The 21,888-nt window shown below is 39.2% G+C and overlaps 1 protein-coding gene across 1 annotated transcript; it reads right to left on the bottom strand.

Annotated features, from left to right (window-relative positions):
- Positions 1 to 1,395: 1,395 nt before the first annotated feature.
- Positions 1,396 to 21,115, bottom strand: LOC139710459 (dnaJ homolog subfamily C member 1-like). Its single transcript, XM_071622373.1, has 10 exons — positions 20,913 to 21,115; positions 16,564 to 16,665; positions 15,995 to 16,041; positions 12,614 to 12,785; positions 9,988 to 10,446; positions 9,251 to 9,370; positions 6,725 to 6,791; positions 5,584 to 5,859; positions 5,083 to 5,225; positions 1,396 to 1,791 (listed from the first exon to the last, which is right to left on the bottom strand). The coding sequence occupies exons 1-10, from the start codon at positions 21,108 to 21,110 to the stop codon at positions 1,717 to 1,719; spliced, it is 1,659 nt and encodes a 552-aa protein (XP_071478474.1). The 5' UTR covers positions 21,111 to 21,115; the 3' UTR covers positions 1,396 to 1,716.
- Positions 21,116 to 21,888: the final 773 nt, after the last annotated feature.

The raw sequence follows: 21,888 nt of genomic DNA, 5'->3' as shown, positions 1-21,888 counted from the left end.
ATTTGTATGCTCTGTAACATTTGATAAAGTGGTTTCTAAGTATCTCCCAAAAAGTTTAGAATTGAATCCTCATTTGAACCAATACTACATGTATACCATCCCTTTAATAAACCGCACATCTGATCTGTCAGTTTAGGGTAGAGAAGATTCTTACAGTGAGACTGTAACCTGGTTTCAAGTCTCAGGGAAAGAGTTTGCAAGGTCACATTTCAAATTTCACTTGCTGATGGTTTGCCCCAATAAATGTGTAGTTATGATGACACAAACATATCAATGAGAAAATGGCGCAAGTTCTACCCAAGTTCCTGCTATGCTGCAGTGATCAACCTTTTGTTACTTCATATAATAATAATATATAATCACAGGCAAATTAACCCCAACTAGGCCGGGCTATTTAATTAGATCATAGAGCGGGGGGGGGGGCCTCCCAGGCCCCCCTCCAGTTCTCGGCCGTCGACCGCGACGAAAATTGGCACACACATTGCAAATTATGCTAATTTATGCATAATGATGCATGAAATCAGACAATTTGGTATAAATCACTAAATAAAGCTCAAAATGGGCACATCTTTTGTGTAAATATTCTTTTTAGTGTCCTGAGCAAATATATTAAAGAGAAAAATATTGTGGCATCAGAAAAAATCTAAGCATTTTATTGTTTTTTTTAATTTCTTACGTATTTCTTTGTTTTTTCGACTTTGTTTTTCAATGAAACTTGTCCGCGACATTGTTCTGAACAAGAAAATATGCTATTAATTGATTTTAATCAATAAAACCCCCAAATAATTTGAATGCTTCTATGAAATTTGCCCGTAAGCACAGTTTGCATTGAAATTGTACACAAATTCACGTTTTTGAGCAATTTTGGGTCTGCCATGCACGTACATATTTATGTGCAACTTCGGAACCGCGCACCCGGGCATCGCAAATCTGGTGTCAAAAGATGCGGGAGACCCAAAAGAAAAAAGCCATGAAACTTCGCGGCGATAGCTTTTCGCGTTAGTGATACATCGTGCGGAACGTCGAGGGGGGCCTCGGACCCCCCCACCCCCGGCCTAGTTAGGGTTAAAGGAGGAAAGAGAGAAAAAAAAAGAAGGCTGCTTGAACTATTCTTGTACGGTTGACTCCACAGCATTCACTCCCCACTCCTCCCCCCCCCCCCCCCCCCCCCCCCCCCCCGGCCTAGTTAGGGTTAAAGGAGGAAAGAGAGAAAAAAAAAGAAGGCTGCTTGAACTATTCTTGTACGGTTGACTCCACAGCATTCACTCCCCACTCCTCCCCCCCCCCCCCAAAGATTTGACAGGGAACAGGAGAGTAGCACAAAGAACTGAAAAGAACATGACAAAGCATGATATAAAAAAATATATTTTGCACAATTGACGCAAATGACACCGAAGAATTTTTCCAACTAATGTGACCTTCACCATGTCTTATGATCAGTTACATACAATGTATCAAGTACAGTTTACCCACGGTACACAATAAAATCATAACGGCACAAGGTCTACTTAAAGGAAAAGAACAAAAACAAGTAAAAGAAGAAAGGATCACAATGGCAGAGGTCCTCTGTGGCAGTTGATACATGACATGAATGAGTTGTAACAAGGCACGGGGAATGATGAGCCTCAGTCAGAAAAAAAAAAGAGTTGTCCACATCGGGCGCAGGGGTCTTGTGACAGGTCATTGCATAATCACATCCAATGACTCCTCTTCCTATCACCTCTGGACGGGGCCCTTCTTTTTCCGCTTGACGATCTCGACCAGCTCCTTGTAACGTGCTATACATTCCTCCTAGAGAGAAAGAGACCGGGGAAAGATAAATGTTCATGCACATTTTTACCCATCAAGACCTCAGAGTGATTTTGCTCCAAAATGTATCAATTTCTACTGACAGCACGTTCCATCAGTGGTGATAGACGTGGTAAACACATTGTCGTGCGTACTTGTAACAAAGAGTTTATGCACCTAGCAAGTATTCGTACACTACACTGTATTATTAAAAGCAAAAGATGATTTGCTGTACCCGCGTCGACTGGTCTCGTGCACTTGGCAAGAGATACACTGTAGCAGCCACGCATCAGTAAAAAACTGATGCATAGTTTCATCTACACCATATGTGACCCTGCACCTCAAAACAAACAAAAAGGCGCCAGACATGAATTCTGAAAGAGCAGACTTTAAGCTTTAAAATGATGTATAACTCAAATCAAATGGACTCTTCTAACCTATCTAAATATTGGAAAGAAAGCACAAACTCAGGAAAAGTGTGAACTGAGAAAAGAGGCTCTGAAGTACAGTGTCTATTCAAGCGTTTAATCTTTACCAAACCGTGCTGGTTGTGCGATGAATGGGACAAAAAACAGGAAGTAAACCACCAGAGTAACAACAATGAAGGGATTATCAGATTAAACTGAAATTAAACATGCCTCATTAACACATTCTTTTCATAATCAAAGCCAACTTTCAAAGCAGTAGCACTATCCTTTCAAAAGTTATTAGAGTTGAAAGTGAAGAGTGTGGACAAGGTTTTTTAGAAATGAAAAAGGGATTCTAAAGACACACCTAATCACACTATTCTACCAAAAATGTTCGAGATAAACTGCTAAAAACACACTTTCCTGCCCGTTTTATGATACCAAATTTTAGCATAATGTAAAGGAAGACCCGCTCTTACAGAAAATATGAAATAGTCAAGTTCAGCTAGGTTGACCCATTTCACTTATTTTCAGTCCTCACGCAAAATCAGTGTGTGCGACTTTATGTTCGTTTTGAGGTGCACTGTCACATATGGTATTAAAGCCAAAAAGAGAGACTTGCAAATTGTCAGAAATATGATTCAAACAATGGATATCAGGCAAAATTTGTCACCATTCGTCCTAAAAAGCAAATGATGTACTAGTGTGGGTCTTTTTGGGCATCACATGGAATTGTGGGCATGCGGTAACTATGGAATTTTGCCTAAACTGACGAGGCAAAGCCTCTTGGGTTAACCCACCGAGGACAGACTGATTTTGCTACAATACACATTTCCCATAGACACCTCCCCGAGTATACTCAGGACTCGTCCTCAAAGGGTTAAGCATTCTTAGTTAACTTCCTACTGACACACTCAGACCAGTCCAACATTTGAATAGTCACACTATGTGTAACTATCATCCATGTGTTCGTGCACACACATGATAGTGTGTGCAACACATACGCACATCTCCAAAGAGCCACTTCTGAGCCATTGAAAGTATGAATCTTACATAGCGTAAAGCACCACTTGAAATGGGTGAATAACACTTCATGCAATTCCACTTTTGTTTGATAGCAGACATTTCCTGTTTGAGTGACAATACTAGCCAATCATAAAGCAACACACAACATCCACTTCGTGACAAGTGCCTGTAAAACGAAAACGCAATGAACAAATGATCCAAACTCAACGACCTAATATATTGCAGACTTCACACCCGCTATTCACACTTTTGGATTCGTGCGATTAACACAAGCTCGTTCAAATGATACAATCTTGTCTATTTTGTTTTGCTTGCTTTTTTTTCCCACACTGCTGTTTAAGTTGAAACACGGTCTGACTGTTCACATTAAGATTAACCCTTTGCCCGAATTTCTATTAAAAGAAAAAAAAAATGCATTCCTCATTACATGCAATCTCGTGGTACAAAAAAAAAAAAAAAAAAAAAAAAAAAAAAAAAAAAACCAATACCAGGTACATAGTCACCAGATGAGATTTTTCAGGTTTGGTCAGATTTCTACAGACAAGATTTGGGGTTAAAGTTTAGCTCATCAAAATTGGATATTCCGAGCCACTTGCTTATTATTGATAGAAAACCTTATCTCTACTAATGCCACGTGTGAAAAAAAAAGTCTTTGATGTTCGTAGTCTGTATGGTGCACCGACTCACGCAATATTGTACATGCTGAGGGATTTAAACCTCCATATCAAACTGGTATGACTGGATCATCAACTTATCCTGAACCTTGACATGCTCATTATATATTTCTACATTTGCTCCACTGGTCCTACATGTATTAGGTATTGAAAGGTTTGGTTATGGTTGGTCCTCAGTTATTTCTTCTCCCTGTCATAATTACTAAAAGTAATATCCTTGGATGATAGGTGAGGGTTGGAACCTCAACAGTATACTCCCCTCAAACCATAACTTTATGCACATACATATTTCACAGTATGAATGAGACAGAGAGTACAATTTTGATATAAAGCAATTAAAAGCCTCAATGCAGATGCTACCTGCAAAAAGGGATATCCCTCGAAGTTGGTCATACAGGTACTACAACAAGGATTTTTAATACCATAGTATAGAATGTGCAGACAGCAAACTTGGATATAGGCAGATCTCCCAACCTTTCTGACAGAAAAATAGGGATGATTTGGCTAAGAAATAGGAAAGAAAGAGCAGTTCCCATAGGAGTGTGAAGTCAAATTATCAAGAAAAATAGGAAACTGGTATGAAACAAAAGCTGGGGATGGTCAAAATGCAGATTCTCTCCTCTATATTCAGAATGAGTGAGAAGGTCTATATAGGGGGTCACTGTCTAGTGGTCTAAAACAATGTTTCTCTCCAAAAGCAACTACAGACTGCTTTGACAACAGTTCATTCCCAAATCACACATAACCCAGCCCCCCCCCCCCCCAACACACACACTATGCAGACACCCACAAACAAATGAGTTGATATAGTGTTGATGAGTTGATTCTGCTTCCTACAAAACATTTGTACCTCACAAGAGCAACATATTCCTGTTTCAGTTCCTGTGTATTGTTGGTTTGTTTGGTTTTGTACAGGAAAACCACCTTTCCTACTCATTTGAAGGTGATGTTTTGATGTTGATGGTGGTGTAATGGAAGAATTTATCTCATAAAACGATTTCCCTGTGAAAGTTTTTGAGACAGTCCTGAATCACAAACTTAATCACCCGCGATCGGTAGATCATCTTACAATTCCCGACTCGCGAAAATATCATCATGCTCACAAAATATGTGGCATCAACAGTTTGGAATGATGCAACAGTAGGATGAGGATCTGAGAAAATTGTTGAGAGATTTCCTGACAGTACCTTTGTTTTACCGGGCACTGTGTCTGCAATTTTGTCCCATCGGCCCTCGCTGCCTCGGGGGAAGACCTGCATGGCTTTCTCCAGAATTTTCTGCTGTCGCTGCGTCCACGCACAACTTTCCACACCAGAATGGACCAGAGTGTCTGAAATGATATGTATCACAAACCACAAATTAGAAACACATATGTACAACTTCAAGTTGATAAACTCAATTGAAGAGGCATGATCTAAGTTCTCATAGTGGATGGAGTAGTTAGCAGCAGCAAGAATTGGCAGATCTTGCAATGTACTGTCACAGAAGTAATCGGCATATATGAATAATCAAAATGTCCCACTTTTATGCTTTTACGCTGTCGCTGTTTTCTCTCATCTATTGGTTTGCCAAGTTCGCATATTCCTAAGTTGCATGACCTGAAAACTTATTTTCTTGTATTTGATGAAGAAAATATCATAACGACATACTGGTAGGCAGCTCTGGTGGTCCGGGGACCCGACACATACCAACATCCTGATCGTCTGCACGGCCTTCATCTTTCGACGCTATCGTGTCATTGTGGTTCTCACCACCAGACTGCTGGGCAATCATTAGGGTCCTGTCTACATGTATATTCCTTGCCGGCCTTGCGGGCCTTCTCCGTTTCTCGCCACCCGAGGGCGCAGCAGAGCCATCCGACTGAAGGTCGTCCCACTCGCTGGCCGAGAGCATGGTGATGTCATCCGACAGGGTCATTCCACTTTTCTTGCTGGTGACCGCATGACTAACACCGCCTGTTATACCTACGAGACGACAACCCAAATACTATACAGGTGGGTCTAAGGGGACAAGAGACAGTGTCCCTCACATTGAATATAAAAAATGCATGCTCTAAGTATAAAGCAGTCACACATTCACAAACTCTTTCAGTACACACATCAGCTAGAGTAGAGATGAGAGCAAACATGAGCTAGGTGTGCAGTAAGCCAACCTTTTGTAAGCACAGAACCAAAAGGAGCACCAAAATTGATGTTCATTAATGAAACAAAAATCAACTTTATAAAATCATCAAATGATAGGATTTAAGAAGTTAGAATGGAATGATATACTATGACCTACACTTACATCTGAAAGATATTTATTAACAGGCTAAATCATTGGACTTGTCAGGCTGAATAAAACAATTTCAAAATCTTCACAGTATCTGTATATCTATCAAATGTCTCCGCACTTTAAAAATACTACCCCTCCATGACCTCGCAGAAAATGAGACTTTTGAGACCTTGTTTATCACTGAGGGCATCTAATTAGCTACACTGTTCAATATTTGAATAGCATAAAAGAAGCAGTCAGATATTTGTTTCCTTTCTTGTTATACAAGATGCTGCCTTAAGCATATGATGCATCACACGTTACCCCGGGGTATCGCATGTTGGCTTTAATCTGGTACACCAACACAGTTAAAGCCATGAATATGCAAGACTTGTTGACAGTGAAACATGATGATGCACAGGCTACAACTTTATGATACCCTGCACACGATATTAACAGCATGGGAAAAAAGTCAACAGATGAATTTTTAAGTTGCATGACGATTTCATCAAAACACTGGTTACTTCCAATGCGTCAAGCACTGAACTTGCAACAACCAGGACGGTGCTTGTTTACCTTGATATGCAGCATCAACATTTGTGGCAAACTTTTGGGTCTTCAGCTGTTTGGCTTTCTTGGTAACCTGCCACACAGAAAAAAAGAAAAAAGAATGGATTATAACAGTGGAGAAATGACAATAGTCAAGAGGTGAATTTGGTGTTTGATTTTGGTCTGTTTGTTTGTTTGTTCATTTGTCTATTTATTTGTCCTTGTGAACAAATCTCTATCAATAGGAATGGAAATCAGTTTGCCTATTTAGTGCAGTCTCTCTCTCTCTCTCTTCCTAACAAATGCAAATATGTGATCTCCTGGCTCAAAACCCACAAAAAGTAGGCCAAAATGAATTGTCACTTTTCAATCACTCAAATCAAATTACTCTCCCAGGTAAGACAAACTTAACTAGAAATGTCGCTATGGCGACTGGTATGCCTCCGCCATAATGCATGATTCTCCTAATAAGTCTAGATAGTACATGTGGACAATGTGTGATTACATTTTCTCAAAATTGGCAAAATAATAAAATGACAAGTATGTCACAAATGTGTTGAATGTTCACCTTCCTTGACCTAGGTTTAACTGGATGAATAGGAGAGCATGTATTTGGGATTTAAGGACTTTAACTTGACTTTGACCCATTCATACGTTAAATGCATTGAGTAATTTTCAACAAAGTACAACTTCTGTATTGAATAGTAAATTGTTGCCATTTTCATCTGGCCTTTGACCCTAAAATTCATAAGATAATCACTGTCAGGCAGAACATGCATAAATATGTAGTACGTTTCAAGATAACTTGAGCCACTTCCGAGATAGGGAGGAAAAATTTAGTTCAGCACTTTCACTAGATCTTTGACCTTTTGACCTTTCAGGCAAAAACAAAAGAAAAAAAATTTTTTCAGAGAATCTCTATTAGGTTATACATGCATACACCAAGTGTAAAAAAAATCCTGCTGGCATTGCGTAAACATGAGGGAAATAGTAAAATTTTGAAGTGTTGCCCTTGACCTTTGACCCCATGAACCCTAAATTCTCTAGATAATCACTGCCAGTCAGTACATGTATATATACTATGTTCCATAAAGATACCTTGAACAATTTCCAAGGTACAGAGAAAAAAGGTGAAGTTTTAATATTTCTACTTGACTTTCTGACCTTTGACCTTTGACCTCATGACCCAAACTTTCACCAGAGAATCTTAATCGGGTAATACATGTATACACTAAGTTTCAAGAAAACATCTTCAGGCATTGCATAGATATGGTGGAAATAGTGAAATTTTATGTATTTGACCTTGACCTTTTGATCTTTGACCTTTGACTTCATGACCCAAACTTTCACCAGAGAATCTTAATTGGGTAATACATGTATACACTAAGTTCCAAGAAAATATCTTCAGGCATTGCATAGATATGGTGGAAATAGTGAAATTTTATGTATTTGACCGTGACCTTTTGACCTTTGCCCTTGAGCATGTGCACCTAATAGTTGATAGGCACAAATTCACCCCATAATACACATACATGCCAAGTTTCATTGGGATACCTCAAAAGGTTTTGATAGTTACCCTGTCCACAAAAATCATTACAGACGGACGGAAGGACGGACGGACGGACGGACGGACAGACAACCCGAAAACATAATGCCTCCGGCACCACTTCGTGGCGGAGGCATAAAAACTGTTCAAGAGAGCAAAAACAACAACAACAACAACAACAACAACAACAACCAAACAAACAAACAAACAAACAAACAAACAAAAACATTGCAACCAAAGCACTATCAAATGGGATGGACTTTCCTTTGACACGCCATGGTGGCTTTATTTTTGGGGTAAGACAGCTAGGACTTGGACAAGACATCACTTAACTGATCATCTGACCATTAATCAAAAAAAGTCATTTTCACCAAAATATGAGATACATCTTGTCACCCCAGTGAAGATATGTTGATAGAAATGATTGAGTGCAAACATCTATGTAAAACAAAGCAACAAATAACACATATCATGGCATATCAACATCTGTCCTGCATGTGATACACTGTTCAAAGTCCTTCCTAACATGCACAACAACACTGCATGATCTCCACTGGTTGAAATCACTATCAAAGCTCTGGTTTAACCCTTTATGTGCCAAGACATTTATTTTGCCAAGCTTTTTTTTTTTAAATCTGCATTTGATAAGCCTTCAAAACTTGACCTTGTTGTAAAGCCAGCAAGCCCACTCAGGTGTAGTATTCTAGTAATGTGTCTTTGTCTGATGGGAAAGCTATGATGACAAAATACGGATTAAGGGAATTAGGTAATCTCAATTCATTGACTGTTAGTTTGCAGACATCTGTACCAATCGGCAAAGAAAGCACTTCAGTGGGTGTTCCAATAAAACAAACCAAGTACAGTAAGGATTAAGCTCCAAATCTGCTCACATGTAGACACAACCATGTATTGACATGTTGAGCCGGAGCTTGGAGGATGTGTGATACACGCAAGCAAAGTGAAGGGCTCACTAAAGTCTGGAGCATCTGCATACCACTCCAACGTACCATGTCCACAGGTTTGTTGAGCTCCGTGGCAATCTTCGTCCACCTGTCTGTAGTTCCTCCAGGATACTTGGACATGCACTTCACAAGGCTGGACACTTCATATGCTGACCAGTCCAGGTTCTACCAATAATAAGTGAAAAAACCAGACTCTTAGGCTTGTATGTGACTCCAAGTGACTGTGCAATCACCCTCACATTACATCCTATTATCTAGAGCAGTGCAACTTGATTGCCATCTCAATATTCTGTTGGTTTTCTTTTTTTTTGGGGGGGGGGGGGAGAAGGGTTGAGAGTTATGTAGTTGTTACAGCAACAGCAGACATTATACCTTTTTGTATTAAACCATATTTCCTCAATGAGATAAGTAAGCGTCTATTCAATATGAATTGCAAAAAGTAGAATTCATGACAGAACTCCTTTTCCATCTTTTCTCCATTTTTTCTCTCTAAGCAATACATTCTACGCTACGTGCACGTCAGTGAAACATATCTACATTCATCTCATTACTTTCATGCAGAAGGCCAAGAATGACATTTTGTATTTTTAAAAGTGAAACATACACTGTAACATTGTTTTTTTGTTTACCCCAAAATCCTACGGTACCCATTTTATCATCAAATCAGCGTGATAACCGTTCCAGTAAAACTTTTTTCTTACACTGCTTTACACGAGTTTTGCTGCATTCATACAACAAAAAAGTTTCAACATATACATTACATTGTTCTCCAACCGACAAACCTGGGTCACATCAGTGCTGTTCTGCTGGTTGGATGTAACATCACCATTGGACAACGAGACTCCATCACCCGTGGCCATTGTCACTGCTGCACCGATGGAGCGGTCATAGTCATACAGGGCTGGATCCAGGCGCTGCTTCTCCCTCGGCCCTCCTCTGTCCCTTTCCCTCTCTTCTTCTTCCTCCTCGTCCTCTTCCTCCTTCAACTCTTCTCCTATCCCTTTCCTCCTTGCCTTCCAGTTCTCCACCAGACCATGGGATGCGCCCGGGAGGCCGCGCACCATCGAGACAACGGCGCACCCCAGCCTCCATGGGAGGAGGTCTGCGAGGATGGGCTTGGGGACAAAGGTCGGGTCATCTTCGGGTGACGGGGTGGCTGCCGGCTCACTGGTCACCTGGCTGCTGGCCTGCCTGTTGACTTTTTTGCTCTTTTTTATTCTCTTTGGCTTGATGAGTGCTTCCTAATGGACAGATCAGATAAACATGCATCTATCTAATGTACTGTATACGCTATAATTTTCGCGTACATAAATTTTCGCGAATTGCTGCTGTCACACATTTTCGCGAGTGGTTAAATTCGCGATTGGGGGACCAGAGAAAATATGAAGTGGCAAAGAAAGTGTGAATTTTCAACTTACTAGCAAATAAGAATGATACTAGTTATACACTGCATGAAAAAAAAAAAACTTACCAAACTCTGCGAACTAGTAAGTTAGAATTCAACATTTTTGAAGTGGTTAAGTCCATCGCGCTAGATTTCTGACGAGTGGTCCCCTTGCGATAATGGATTGGCTCTCTACAGTATTCGTAAGTAGACGTGGACGTGCGTAAACAAGCTTAGCCAGTATTAGCCTGACCAGACACTGTGTCGCCAGCGCTGCGTGTAGTTAAGCCAGTATGGTCTGTTCGGTAAGCCGTGACATGGTATACTAGTACTGAAATATTCGTATCATCAAGGCAAGGGATTCATTTTGGAAGGTAATATTTTCGCGTGTTGTTAATTTCGCGAATAGCTCCCGACTCGCGAAATTCGCGAAAATAAAACCCACGCGAAATATATAGCGTATACAGTACCTGATGTCTCCTACATGCTTCTTTTCCTAAGGAATATACAGGTACATTGTATTTCTCACCTACACCATAGAATGTGGAATATTAAAATCTCACTGTGATGGATACACACAGCTGCCAAATTGTTGTATCAAATACAGACGACAAACACAAGATAGAACTGTGTGTAGATATATCTATCCTTTAAATTCTATTTCCACATAACAAATACGCAAAGAAGGCTCTCAGGCAAAAGATACATGTATCCCTTTTGCTGTAAATGGTTATCACCATATATATGTAAACAAATGCAGTGCACAAAGCAGAATTGTCAACATCACACAATCATCATTCTGGAGTGAATACAGTCAATTTGCTTAAGTCGACCTCGCATAAGTCGAATAATTGCCTAAGTCGAAGGTCTTTTCACATCCTCTTTATATTCTATTGATTACAATCCCTCAAGTCAAGTTTTCTCTAAGTCGAAGCTATTTCTTCAGTCCAAATAGATTTCACTTATAAAGCAAGGTTGACTGTACTCTGAGGTTCCTTGGTTGGGAAATCCCTCATTGACCATCAAGAAAAAGTGATCTGGAAGTACCGGTACCAGTTACTTCATTTCTCTTTCATGCACTATGATAACGAAAGAAAACGAAACTGGAGCAATTCTACTGCAGCAGGGTCGTCTGGGATGCATCCGCTTCTCACGCCATCACTACAGCATGTTTGTCAGCCACAAGCACACAGCCCTTCAATAACATCTCAAGGAAGTTTGTTACCCTTGAATGCTGATGTTTCTGAACAACTTTGATATTAAAGTATTGACCAACACCCCTATAAACAGACATCACTCAGAATCTAACCAGCACATCTACACCTCATGTACTACACTCGGACCATGTACAAAAGAATTTACGTAAATATTCTTAACATCCGGGCAACCACTTAAGACTTTTCTTAAAATCATAAAACGAGATCTGGGACATATATGGAGAACATGAAAATATAACTGCATCCAGCACCCCTGCGGGTATTGGTTACCCTGTGCCAACACTTGACACTGGTATAGCATTACATGTAAGACCTCCAGTGCCTATAGATGATACAAAATGATGTGTTAAAGCAGAAAAAAAAAAGATGAACAGTATACAATTCACCAGATTAGTCTTCAGATCACACATTATATACACATACTAAATACGTTGTACACACATCTATGTTCTTGATAAACATACTGTATTCAAACACTATACAGGTTGTACAAAGGTAAATTGTATGCACAGCATACAGAATACTTTTAAATGCAACTTGTACACTTGTACATACTGGTATATTGCAATCATACATAAATATGTGTACATGTACACAAAGATTCATAAATAGGCCTACATATATGACTGTACACATTTATATTCAAATACTGTACACAACCAATATACAAACAACGCAACTAAAATGTACTTATACATACATACAAATACAAACATCCATGGAAGCTCTACATGTGTGGAAAGCTAGTAATCGGAGCCACAAGGACATGGGGCAAAAGGTTTTTTCCATAAATAATATTCCACTTACCAGCTCCAGCTTCCTCTCAAAGTACATGGACCACAGGACCAGGTAGTGACCGACGGTCAGGATACCAGACAGCAGCATGGTGAGTTCGAGGAGGCCCATCTTACGCACCCGCCGGTAGTAGAACACCGGCTGTCGCCAGTCAGGAAGCCCATGCTCCAGAATCTCATCGTATCTGACACCGTAATCATCATGATAACAAAATCATATTCTAATCATTGGTTACAAATTTGGGAATACCTTATATCTAATATTTCACTGTGATGCTTGGCATAAACATTGAGCACACTCTCTTCATGATTAATAAAAGTATCAACACAATTACTGTTTTCACAATTTTGTGGGGTTTTCATTCATATTTTCATGTACATGTACTTCATGAGCTGAAAAATAAGGGGGGGGGGGGGGGGAGAACAGTGGTAAAGGAAAAAATGGGTCACAGAAACTGCAAAAGACAGTACTTTCATTCAGTTTCCTCTCCGAAAATTCAGACTATGATTTCACTTTTTAGAAGACCAACTCCTCACAATATACTGCAAACCAGAAATTGACAATGCCAACCAAAAACAAACACATAACATGTACATGAATTTCTCAAGGCCTTGTAGGGAATTGACTCAATCAACTTTTTGTGGATGTGTTGCATCATCATTTAAAATCACAGCTAGTGACATACGAGCACAAGATCGCAACTAAGGCTATGCCCAGTTGGTTATTGCTCACTGCAGCCTTCCCTTAGCATCTGTTTTGCCTTGCTGTACTACTGCCGCCTGATATACGGTAGGCGACAGGTCCAACTTTCAGATGATTTGTATTTCCTTGCTTGGAGAAATGTCTTGGTATATCTTCTCGCCTTCACTACATTCAGAGCTAGGCAAATGCCTTGCACATTTTTTTATTTCTTTCTGAAAATTCTCTCTATAGTATAACCTACATATTTTAATTACAGACATATTATAATGTACATGTCACAGGATATATTCATGTTGTGTATAATGACATATTAGCCACAATACAGTGTATTAACATCACTTCTGTGAGATATGTGACTTTGCATCACAAAAATCATTTGGGCATCATTTAATTTCTTGCTAGGTCTGGCAATTTGTGTTTGGGTTAACAGTGCTCATTTCTATTTCTCTTTTCTTACCCAGGGTAAACCACTTCTAACTAATATTTCTTCCATCTACGTAACATTTTTTCCCCCTCAAAAATCAAAATCATTGTTTAAAGACGTTTGAACACCATTTTTCTGCCATCTTTCATTTTTCTTTTAGTTTCCACAAGAAGCACATGAAAGCCTGCATGAAACCTCGTGAGAACTTTTCAAAACAGACTACAGCAGTGATACCTTACCATGAATAGAAGGTACATAATGGCCTAATGCTAGTTTCACAATCATCTTCAAATAGTCCTTTGATAGCAGTTTCTATTGCATCTTATCTAATACCCAATTGAATTATGCATGCAAACAAAAGACTAGTCTATCATACTTTGATAGTCATGCCCTTCAATGCCTCTTTGCAGAAACGTGATATTCCAGTATAGAATTGCTATCACTCAGTTGGTGTGGAATAGGAACATCTCATTTGAATTTATATTCTACAGTAAAATCTCATTTGAAATTATATTTTAAAGTAAAGGTGAGAATTTCTTTGAGAATCTAACCTGAACTATCAAAACAAAAACAAAAAAGTCCTATTTTGCACCTTTATTGTGCTCCTGTTTTGTGCTAAAATGCACACCTTATGTCAGACTGTTAAAAAGAAGAAAAAAAAAAGCAACAACACCATATTGTATCAATGCAGTATGGTAGGGCCACAATATTCAACCCGATATTTCAGGAAACTGAGGCAATGCAAACCTTTATGGAACCAATTGTAGCCTGCATGTAATGAACCATGAAATTCATGGCAATTCAAATGGCATATCCCATTCTGCCATTATTGATTTGCCCGTGTTCAACAAAGCATTTAAACATCCATGGGAAATCGCACTTTCACTGCCATATTTTCTATAAGAGCATGTCTTTGCTATGCTCTAAAATATACTCTACCTGAAACCTTTCTCTTGTAGATCTCTGAACTTGACAACTGTAACCCTTTCTGTGCCTGGGACTTTGTACAGTGTGCTGTGCAAGATTATGGGATTTTCTGTGCCAATCGGCACTCAAAGCGCACCAAGGGTTTTTAAAAGTCATTTCCTTACAGCTTTTTCTAGTCCATGATATGATATCATATTAAAGAACTGGCAAGTCCCATTTCTTCTCAAATTTTTGAGTTTGTTTATTTGTTGTTGTAATTGTTAGAATCTGTTTCTGCTTCTGACAAAAAATCATCAAGTTAATGTACAACAGAAGATTACACACATATGTGACCCGCTACAACAAAATGATCCTAAAGTCGGGCGAGGTCGATTATTTGAAAATTGCATGACACAATTCCCTAATCTTTCTGCTTTAAATTGATGTATAACACGTCTTACAAAAAATAATCGGCTGCGGAGCTATCGATGTTTAAAAGAGAGCATGTCAAGACGTCTGGGAAATCACTGTTTTGAGAAAAGCGCCCTAAAAGTTCTCCTTGCGACGCAATCGCAATCAGAGACACGCAAGTCAGTATTCACCTCCGGACAATAGAAGGTAAGCCCTAGCAACCCCCGAAATGCTCATTCAAACACAGCGTCGGCGGTCTCCTCACCGACCAATCAGTGACCAGGATGTCAGGAGAAGCGGCTAGGCATAGCGCAACCCGCCCGCACGCACCAGTCGACTGGGCAGTGTGCGAGCTTCACGCTTCGGTTAGCGGCAAGCAGCAAACTGACCAATGAGATCACTCTGGTCGTTGTTAGGGGCGGAGCCTATGTGTGGCGCTCAATCCAAACGTTCGAACCAGTTTCCGCTTCGTTGAAACGCCAAAAAAACATGGCCCAGAAAAACGCTATTTTTTGGTCTTTCCTTTCATCATTTTTCTTTAAAATTTCGACAGATGATAGAAGACATGTCAGGCTCTAATAATATGTCAAATTCAGAAAATCGTAAGTTTTGACCAATTTTGATGCTCTAACTTCAAACTCGATTTTCACGGCTTCGACCGTGCGCGACTTTAGGACCATTTTGTTGTAGCGGGTCACATATGCACACATAAGTGAACAACCTGGTGGACAGTTTGAGAACAACTTGTTCTTACGTTTTGCTTTTTGTTTTTGACTTTTTTGTATGAGATCTGTTAATCTTGCAAGGGAGGCCTGATGAACTTTAAACACAAAGTCCTATTCTGATAATCACTGTATTCATACAGTAATATTTGCTCAGCTGCTCCACAATCTCTACCAGTATACACAATGTACATTTGTCTCTCCTTTCCCTGTGATACAATTACTTACTTTTTCCTTCTTTCTTCATCTCTAAGAACCTCTGAAACAGCTACAAGCTGAAAAAGAACATTTAGAAAAATGAAATCATGTCTTAATGAGTCAAAGGTAAAAAACAAAAACAAACAAACAAACAAACAAAAAAGTAATCAAAATTTGATGTCGTGTGTCCTTTAAAATCAAATTTAATTCTGGCATGTGGTGGGAGACCTACAATGTATCACAAGAAATTAAAATGTTTTAATATAAAAATACACAACCATTTAGAGTTGAGGTGCCCATTACATACAAAAGCACACATGTGGCTCATCCCCATACTACACTAAGAAAGTTGCAGACATGCAAGCTGACACTAAAAAGTACTACAATTTATAAGGTAAATGCAGAGAAAGATAATGCATTATTTTCATGTTTGTTCAAGAATCAAAACTTTGAGATCTCTACTTCTCTACTAGTACCATACTGGTATCAGATTGTTTAAATTTGGCCATGGGATCAGTCAAAGGATATCATGTATGGAAATAGTGATCTACAGAATAGACTAGAAATCTATGGACAAAAAGAAAATTATATTAGTTTACCATTCTAAATTTTTCTTCAGCATCCTCTTCTTTGTTCTTGTCAGGATGATGCTGTAACGTGAGGCGACGGTATGCTCGGCGGATTTCTGCTGGACTAGCATTCTAGGATAGAATCAGAAAGAAGGGAAAGGGATTCAATCAAAACGAGACTGGTTTTCCTTTACTGTAAATCTTCTGCTAATTAGTATGCTTTGTCTCACTGACTGGTACCCTGTTAAAACGATAATTCAATGACATTGTGTGGATTTTATTGAACAGATCTTTGTGTGTCGCTGCTGCATTGTTTCATACACAGTCTGAATGGGTTTGTCCAACATTCAGGTTAAGTTTGCTATTTTTTATTGTTGTTCTTGTAAATTACAATGTACCTTCTGCTTTATCGGGGGGGGGGGGGGGGGATTCAACTGTATGACGATCAAGTAGCATGGTCATCTACTGTACTGCACAATGTATGAAAACCAACTGGAAGGACTGAATTGACCAATCATTTGTGACCGTGCATCACAAAACAAACAAAAAGTCGCACACATTGATTTTTTGTGAGGACTGAAAAATAGGTGAAATGGGTCAACCAAGCCGATCTTAACTTTTTCATATTTTCTGGAAGAGCAAGTCTTCTTCTACATTATGCTAAAATTTGGGATCATAAAACGGGCTGGAAAGTGTGTTTTCTAGCAGTTTATCTCAAATATTTTTTGGCAGAATAGTGTGATTAAGTTTGTCTTTAGAGTCCTCTTTTTATTTCTTAAAAACCTTGTACACACTTGCCACTTTTAACTCCTTATCTTTTGAAAGGATGATGCTACTGCTTTAAAAGTTGCCATTAATTAAGGACAGAGTGTGTTGATAAGCCATGCTTAATTTCAGTTTGATCTGATAATCCCGTCATTGTTGTTACTCCAGCGGCTTACATCCTGTTTTTTGTCCCATTCATCACACAGCTAGCATGGCTTGGTAAAGATTAAGCGCTTGAATAGACACTGTACTTCAGAGCCTCTTTTCTCAGTTCACTCTTTTCCTGAGTGTGTGTTTTCTTTCCAATATTTTTTTTTTTTTCATTTAGATAGGTTAGAAGAGTCCATTTGCTTTGAGTTATACATCATTCTAAAGCTTAAAGGGATAGTACAGTATTGGTGGAGCTGAGGATTTGGCTTTTAACCTTTTGCGAGATACCAAGAAATCACTTATGAAATAGTACAAAGCATGCCATTCTAAGAGCAATTCAAAGTTAATCTGATGAAAATTGGTTTTGGAATGGCTGAGACATCCAAAAACAAAGTGAAACAAAGCGATCGTGAAAAGGTGTGGGTCCCACACTTTATCAGAATCGCTCTTTTTGGATATCTCAGCCACTTCATAACCAATTTTCATCAAATAAACGTTGAATTCCTCTTGGAATTACATGCTCTTTCATATTTCATAGGAGGTTTCTCATTATCCCACCCAAAAATGCTAAAAACCTGAATTTAGGTCTCAACCAAAACTGTACGAGCCCTTTAACATCTGCTCTTTCAGAATCTGCTCTTAACTAAAATTTAATGTCTGGCGACTTTTTGTTTGTTTTGTGGTGCATGGTCACATTTGCAGTATCCACAAATTTAGTAATCACACGGGTTTGAAAGTGAATTTAAAATATAATTTATGGAGCCTGAGCTTTCAATCCTAGTAGAATCTTCGTCAATGGCAGAATGAAAAATATTATGGGTAACAGACACATACATTTGTATGGCTGACAGAAAACAAAACAAGCACTGTCTGAGATGAGAGGGGCTTTCTCCACATCCTCTCTGTTTTGTCTATCTTGTTTCAGTTTATTTTGTTCCAGTCCAAATTTTGTTTGCATATTTGTTAAATACTTCACTTGCATTCCTTTTTGTTCAGCCAATCTTGTGCACATCATCAACCTACAATATACTATCATTTATGTGCAAGCATACAATGCAAAATATTGAGTGGACTTGAGACATGAATAGAGCATCTTACTTTGCAAATGGGTTGCCTTCTTCATAATGTTACTGGGATCAGACAAGGCTTGAGACCAGTTTTTTCTTTTGGCGGCCCGACAAAGATATTTGGAGGCCTAACTAACTGGGCCACCAACACATACCGCCACCGGTACTAGCGGTAGTCATCTTTACTTTAAAAAATGGTGGCCCAGCACAGAGCTGTTTTTGGTGGCCCTCGATTAAAATTTGGGATGAAAATATCACAGATTTCCTTCTTTTTTTCTTTAAATTTCAGACCCTTTAATTGTAGTTTTCTCTGATGGACCATTGGCATTATACATGTATCACACCTGCGATAAAACTCATTAAAATATTCACACACACTGTCACACAAGGTGACACAGACACATGCTTGTAATTTTTTATATCATACTTTGCTGTCTGTCCTTCTCACTACAGTACCTGTCCAACTCCAGGCCTCGAATTACCCGGGAGGCAAAAGGCAATTTGCCGCAATGCCCCACCTACTTGCCGCAATGCCTCTCTCAAAATTACCATGCTTACTGCAACTTTTCCTTGCTGCCCATAAAAAATTTTGAGAGAGAGTGCCCCTAAAACCAAAAATTGCCTGTCCCTTAAACTGGCGAAATTCGAGGCCTGCCACTCCTTCCAAGGGGTGGCCCAATTCACCCCATTTTGCAGATTCACTTCTTTTTTTAATTCAATAAGCTTACCGGTATTTTAAAATCAATAATATCACAAATATGAGCCTTTTGTAGGGATATGAACTTGTAGCCCAAACAGACGCTGTAACTACGCTGTGCGACGTACCTATACGTACAGTGACTGGGCTGTTTATAGTTAATGAACTTGATGAAGTAACATTAACAACCCGGGTCCGAGACATGAGTGTCCCATCTGAATATACTTCAGGATCAGGACTGAGAAGGATGCAGAATAAACAGAAGAAGAAGAAGAAGAAGTGTAAGTTAGCTAACGTATAAATTACCTGTAAACAGATACCTCTAACAAGAGTCTAATACATGCAATATTTATCCCACTTCACTCCAACTCCCTCCCCTACAACATCAGGGCATTCAGGCTACCGAGTACTAGTTTAACAGTTCCGTTACATGTATTTTGTAGCACGTAAATAAAATTCCTCACAGACTACCAACAAAGTTTGCCTCTTTGAAAGTTGAAGATACCAAACAATGAATCATGAAACTGGCTTTACTTCTAGCCATCTGTAAAATCATAACGAAAGCTAAGTTGAGGTGCAGTTAAATATTGTGCTGATTGTTACGTGTGACACACGGACGAACGGACACGACAGCTCAGCACAGCAGGTGTGTAGTAGGGGCAAGCATGGTATTACCGGACGCATGGTATTACCGGACACGCACATTTTTGCGTACTGATGACATTCTGTACGCGCGAGACTTCGTAGATTAGCCTCACAAAACTTTGTGTGGAACGAAATCGCAAAAAACGCCTCATAAAAATGTAAAAACACGAAAAAATTCACATTTTACCTCAAATTTATAGTTGAGTGACCCGCACTTCGTCATAGTTAATATTCATGCATGTTTGAATCACATTTCGCGACTGAAATTCTATGAAATCCCACTCACATACAGGAAAAATGCTGAAGATTCTATTAGAACCAAAAGTTCACTGATCAATATCGGAAATTTGTAGCTATCGTCCTCAAACGCGAACGATGCGGAATAGTTGTGCGCTGGGGCACGCAACTCATCACCCGCGCGTGCAGCTCCCATAGACAAAGCACGTATAATCTATCCCAGTTGTCGATTTCTCACAAGGCTTTATTGCGTGAACTGTTCGAAATGGTCAAGACAGACATTTTACTGTAAAATACTAGATTTGAGCCTCATTTGCCGATTTTTTTTTTTCATCCGCTCGGTGAGAATGTGTACGGTGATTTGTGGGATGAATTGTGATTCTGGTGCAAGGATTAGGTGCGAAAGACCTCGATTATTCGATTACGAAAATCGCGTCCGGTAATACAATGCGATTTTGCACCGCGCAAAAAACCACTATTTTTAGAGGGGTATGTTTGAAGCATATTTTCTAAAAACTGGAACGAAGAATTGACATAAGTTGGCTGAATTCGTTATTTCCATGAGTCTGTGAATAAGTGGTGTTATTTTTAGCCGAAATTTCATTCTATGAGTACGGAATTCAAAGCCACAAAGAAAAGCGTCCGGTAATAGGATGTGCCACCCTACCGGTACACGATCCATCGGGCCATAAGCGGTACTTTCACGTTGCCTCGGCCGACAGGTACGGCAAGAGCTGCCAGTCGTGATCCGCGTACATTTTCTGCAAGCAGCAGGACATGATATATACTATATAGGACGCTCGTACGGTAGAACTCACCTGGTCTAAACCGAGAACATCGTAGAAATTCTGTTGAACTTCTTCCACTAAATCAAACAATTCTAAATCAGCTGAATCCCATGCCTGTGCCGGTCGCAGCAAGAACGCAATGATGAATATGGTCCAGACGAATTGACATTTCCGAGAGAGATCTAGATTCCACATTGTGGAATTGACAAATCGTCTGCTGCTCGCCATGTTGGCAATCGGAAATATCGACAAATTTTGGTGAAGCGACCTCTAGAGGCCGAAAATACAAACTTCTATTTTTTTTTTTTTTTACCAGGCTACTAGTATTCTGTTTTGTCTTGTTTTGTTTTGTTTTGTTTTATCTATTTTTTTAACTGGCAGGTACACGAAGGTAGGTGTATGCCGAATATTTTGCGAGGTTTTTATTTTCGCGGATTTCGCGAGTTGGTGCTATTCTGACTCTCCTTATTCTGATATGAAGGCAACATGCACGCATACACCATAGAAATCCAGTTCTATGGCATACAAACTGTGCACTCGGTTCAATACCAGTAAATTGTTCTCATGTATAACATACATTAGGGGAACCATACATTATTGTGTTGTTCCAATATGCAAATCTGTAGCATCAGCACGGAAATTCTATTTCCCAGTGAACCAGAGCATGGTAATCATGACACATAGTTTTCATTATCTAAATGTTTTATAACACACACGTGATTACCACAAGTGTCATATAACTTTCGGTTATAACTATATGTATATGTATATATATATATATATATATATATATATATATATATATATTACATATACGAATAACAGTAATAATTAGTTTCTGCTCGGAGTCCTGAGAAAGTATACATTCACAACAGTAGGTCAGTATAAAAACTCCGTTAGAGTAAATGCTGCGGAGGAGAAAAAAAAATGGAGAGGAAAATTGATGAATTAAAGTTAAATCCTGAAAAGGTTTCTGAGGGAGAAATGCAAAAATGAGAAATTAAAA

Source organism: Diadema antillarum, unplaced genomic scaffold (assembly GCF_040938485.1).
Source record: "Diadema antillarum isolate AM-2024a unplaced genomic scaffold, OU_Dant_1.0 seq00001534_RagTag, whole genome shotgun sequence".
NCBI classification, from domain to species: Eukaryota; Metazoa; Echinodermata; class Echinoidea; order Diadematoida; family Diadematidae; genus Diadema; species Diadema antillarum.
This window is presented reverse-complemented; position numbering and strand designations above follow the sequence as displayed.

What these genes read in the sequence shown, in the direction of transcription:
- LOC139710459 (XM_071622373.1), bottom strand. Translation starts at nt 21,110, where the DNA reads ATGGCGAGCAGCAGACGATTTGTCAATTCCACAATGTGGAATCTAGAT. An exon ending in ACAGCACTGATGTGACCCAG is followed by an intron (nt 9,371 to 9,987) that starts GTTTGTCGGTTG and finishes TATTATTGGTAG; the next exon opens with AACCTGGACTGGTCAGCATA. An exon ending in TCAACAAACCTGTGGACATG is followed by an intron (nt 6,792 to 9,250) that starts GTACGTTGGAGT and finishes TCTGTGTGGCAG; the next exon opens with GTTACCAAGAAAGCCAAACA.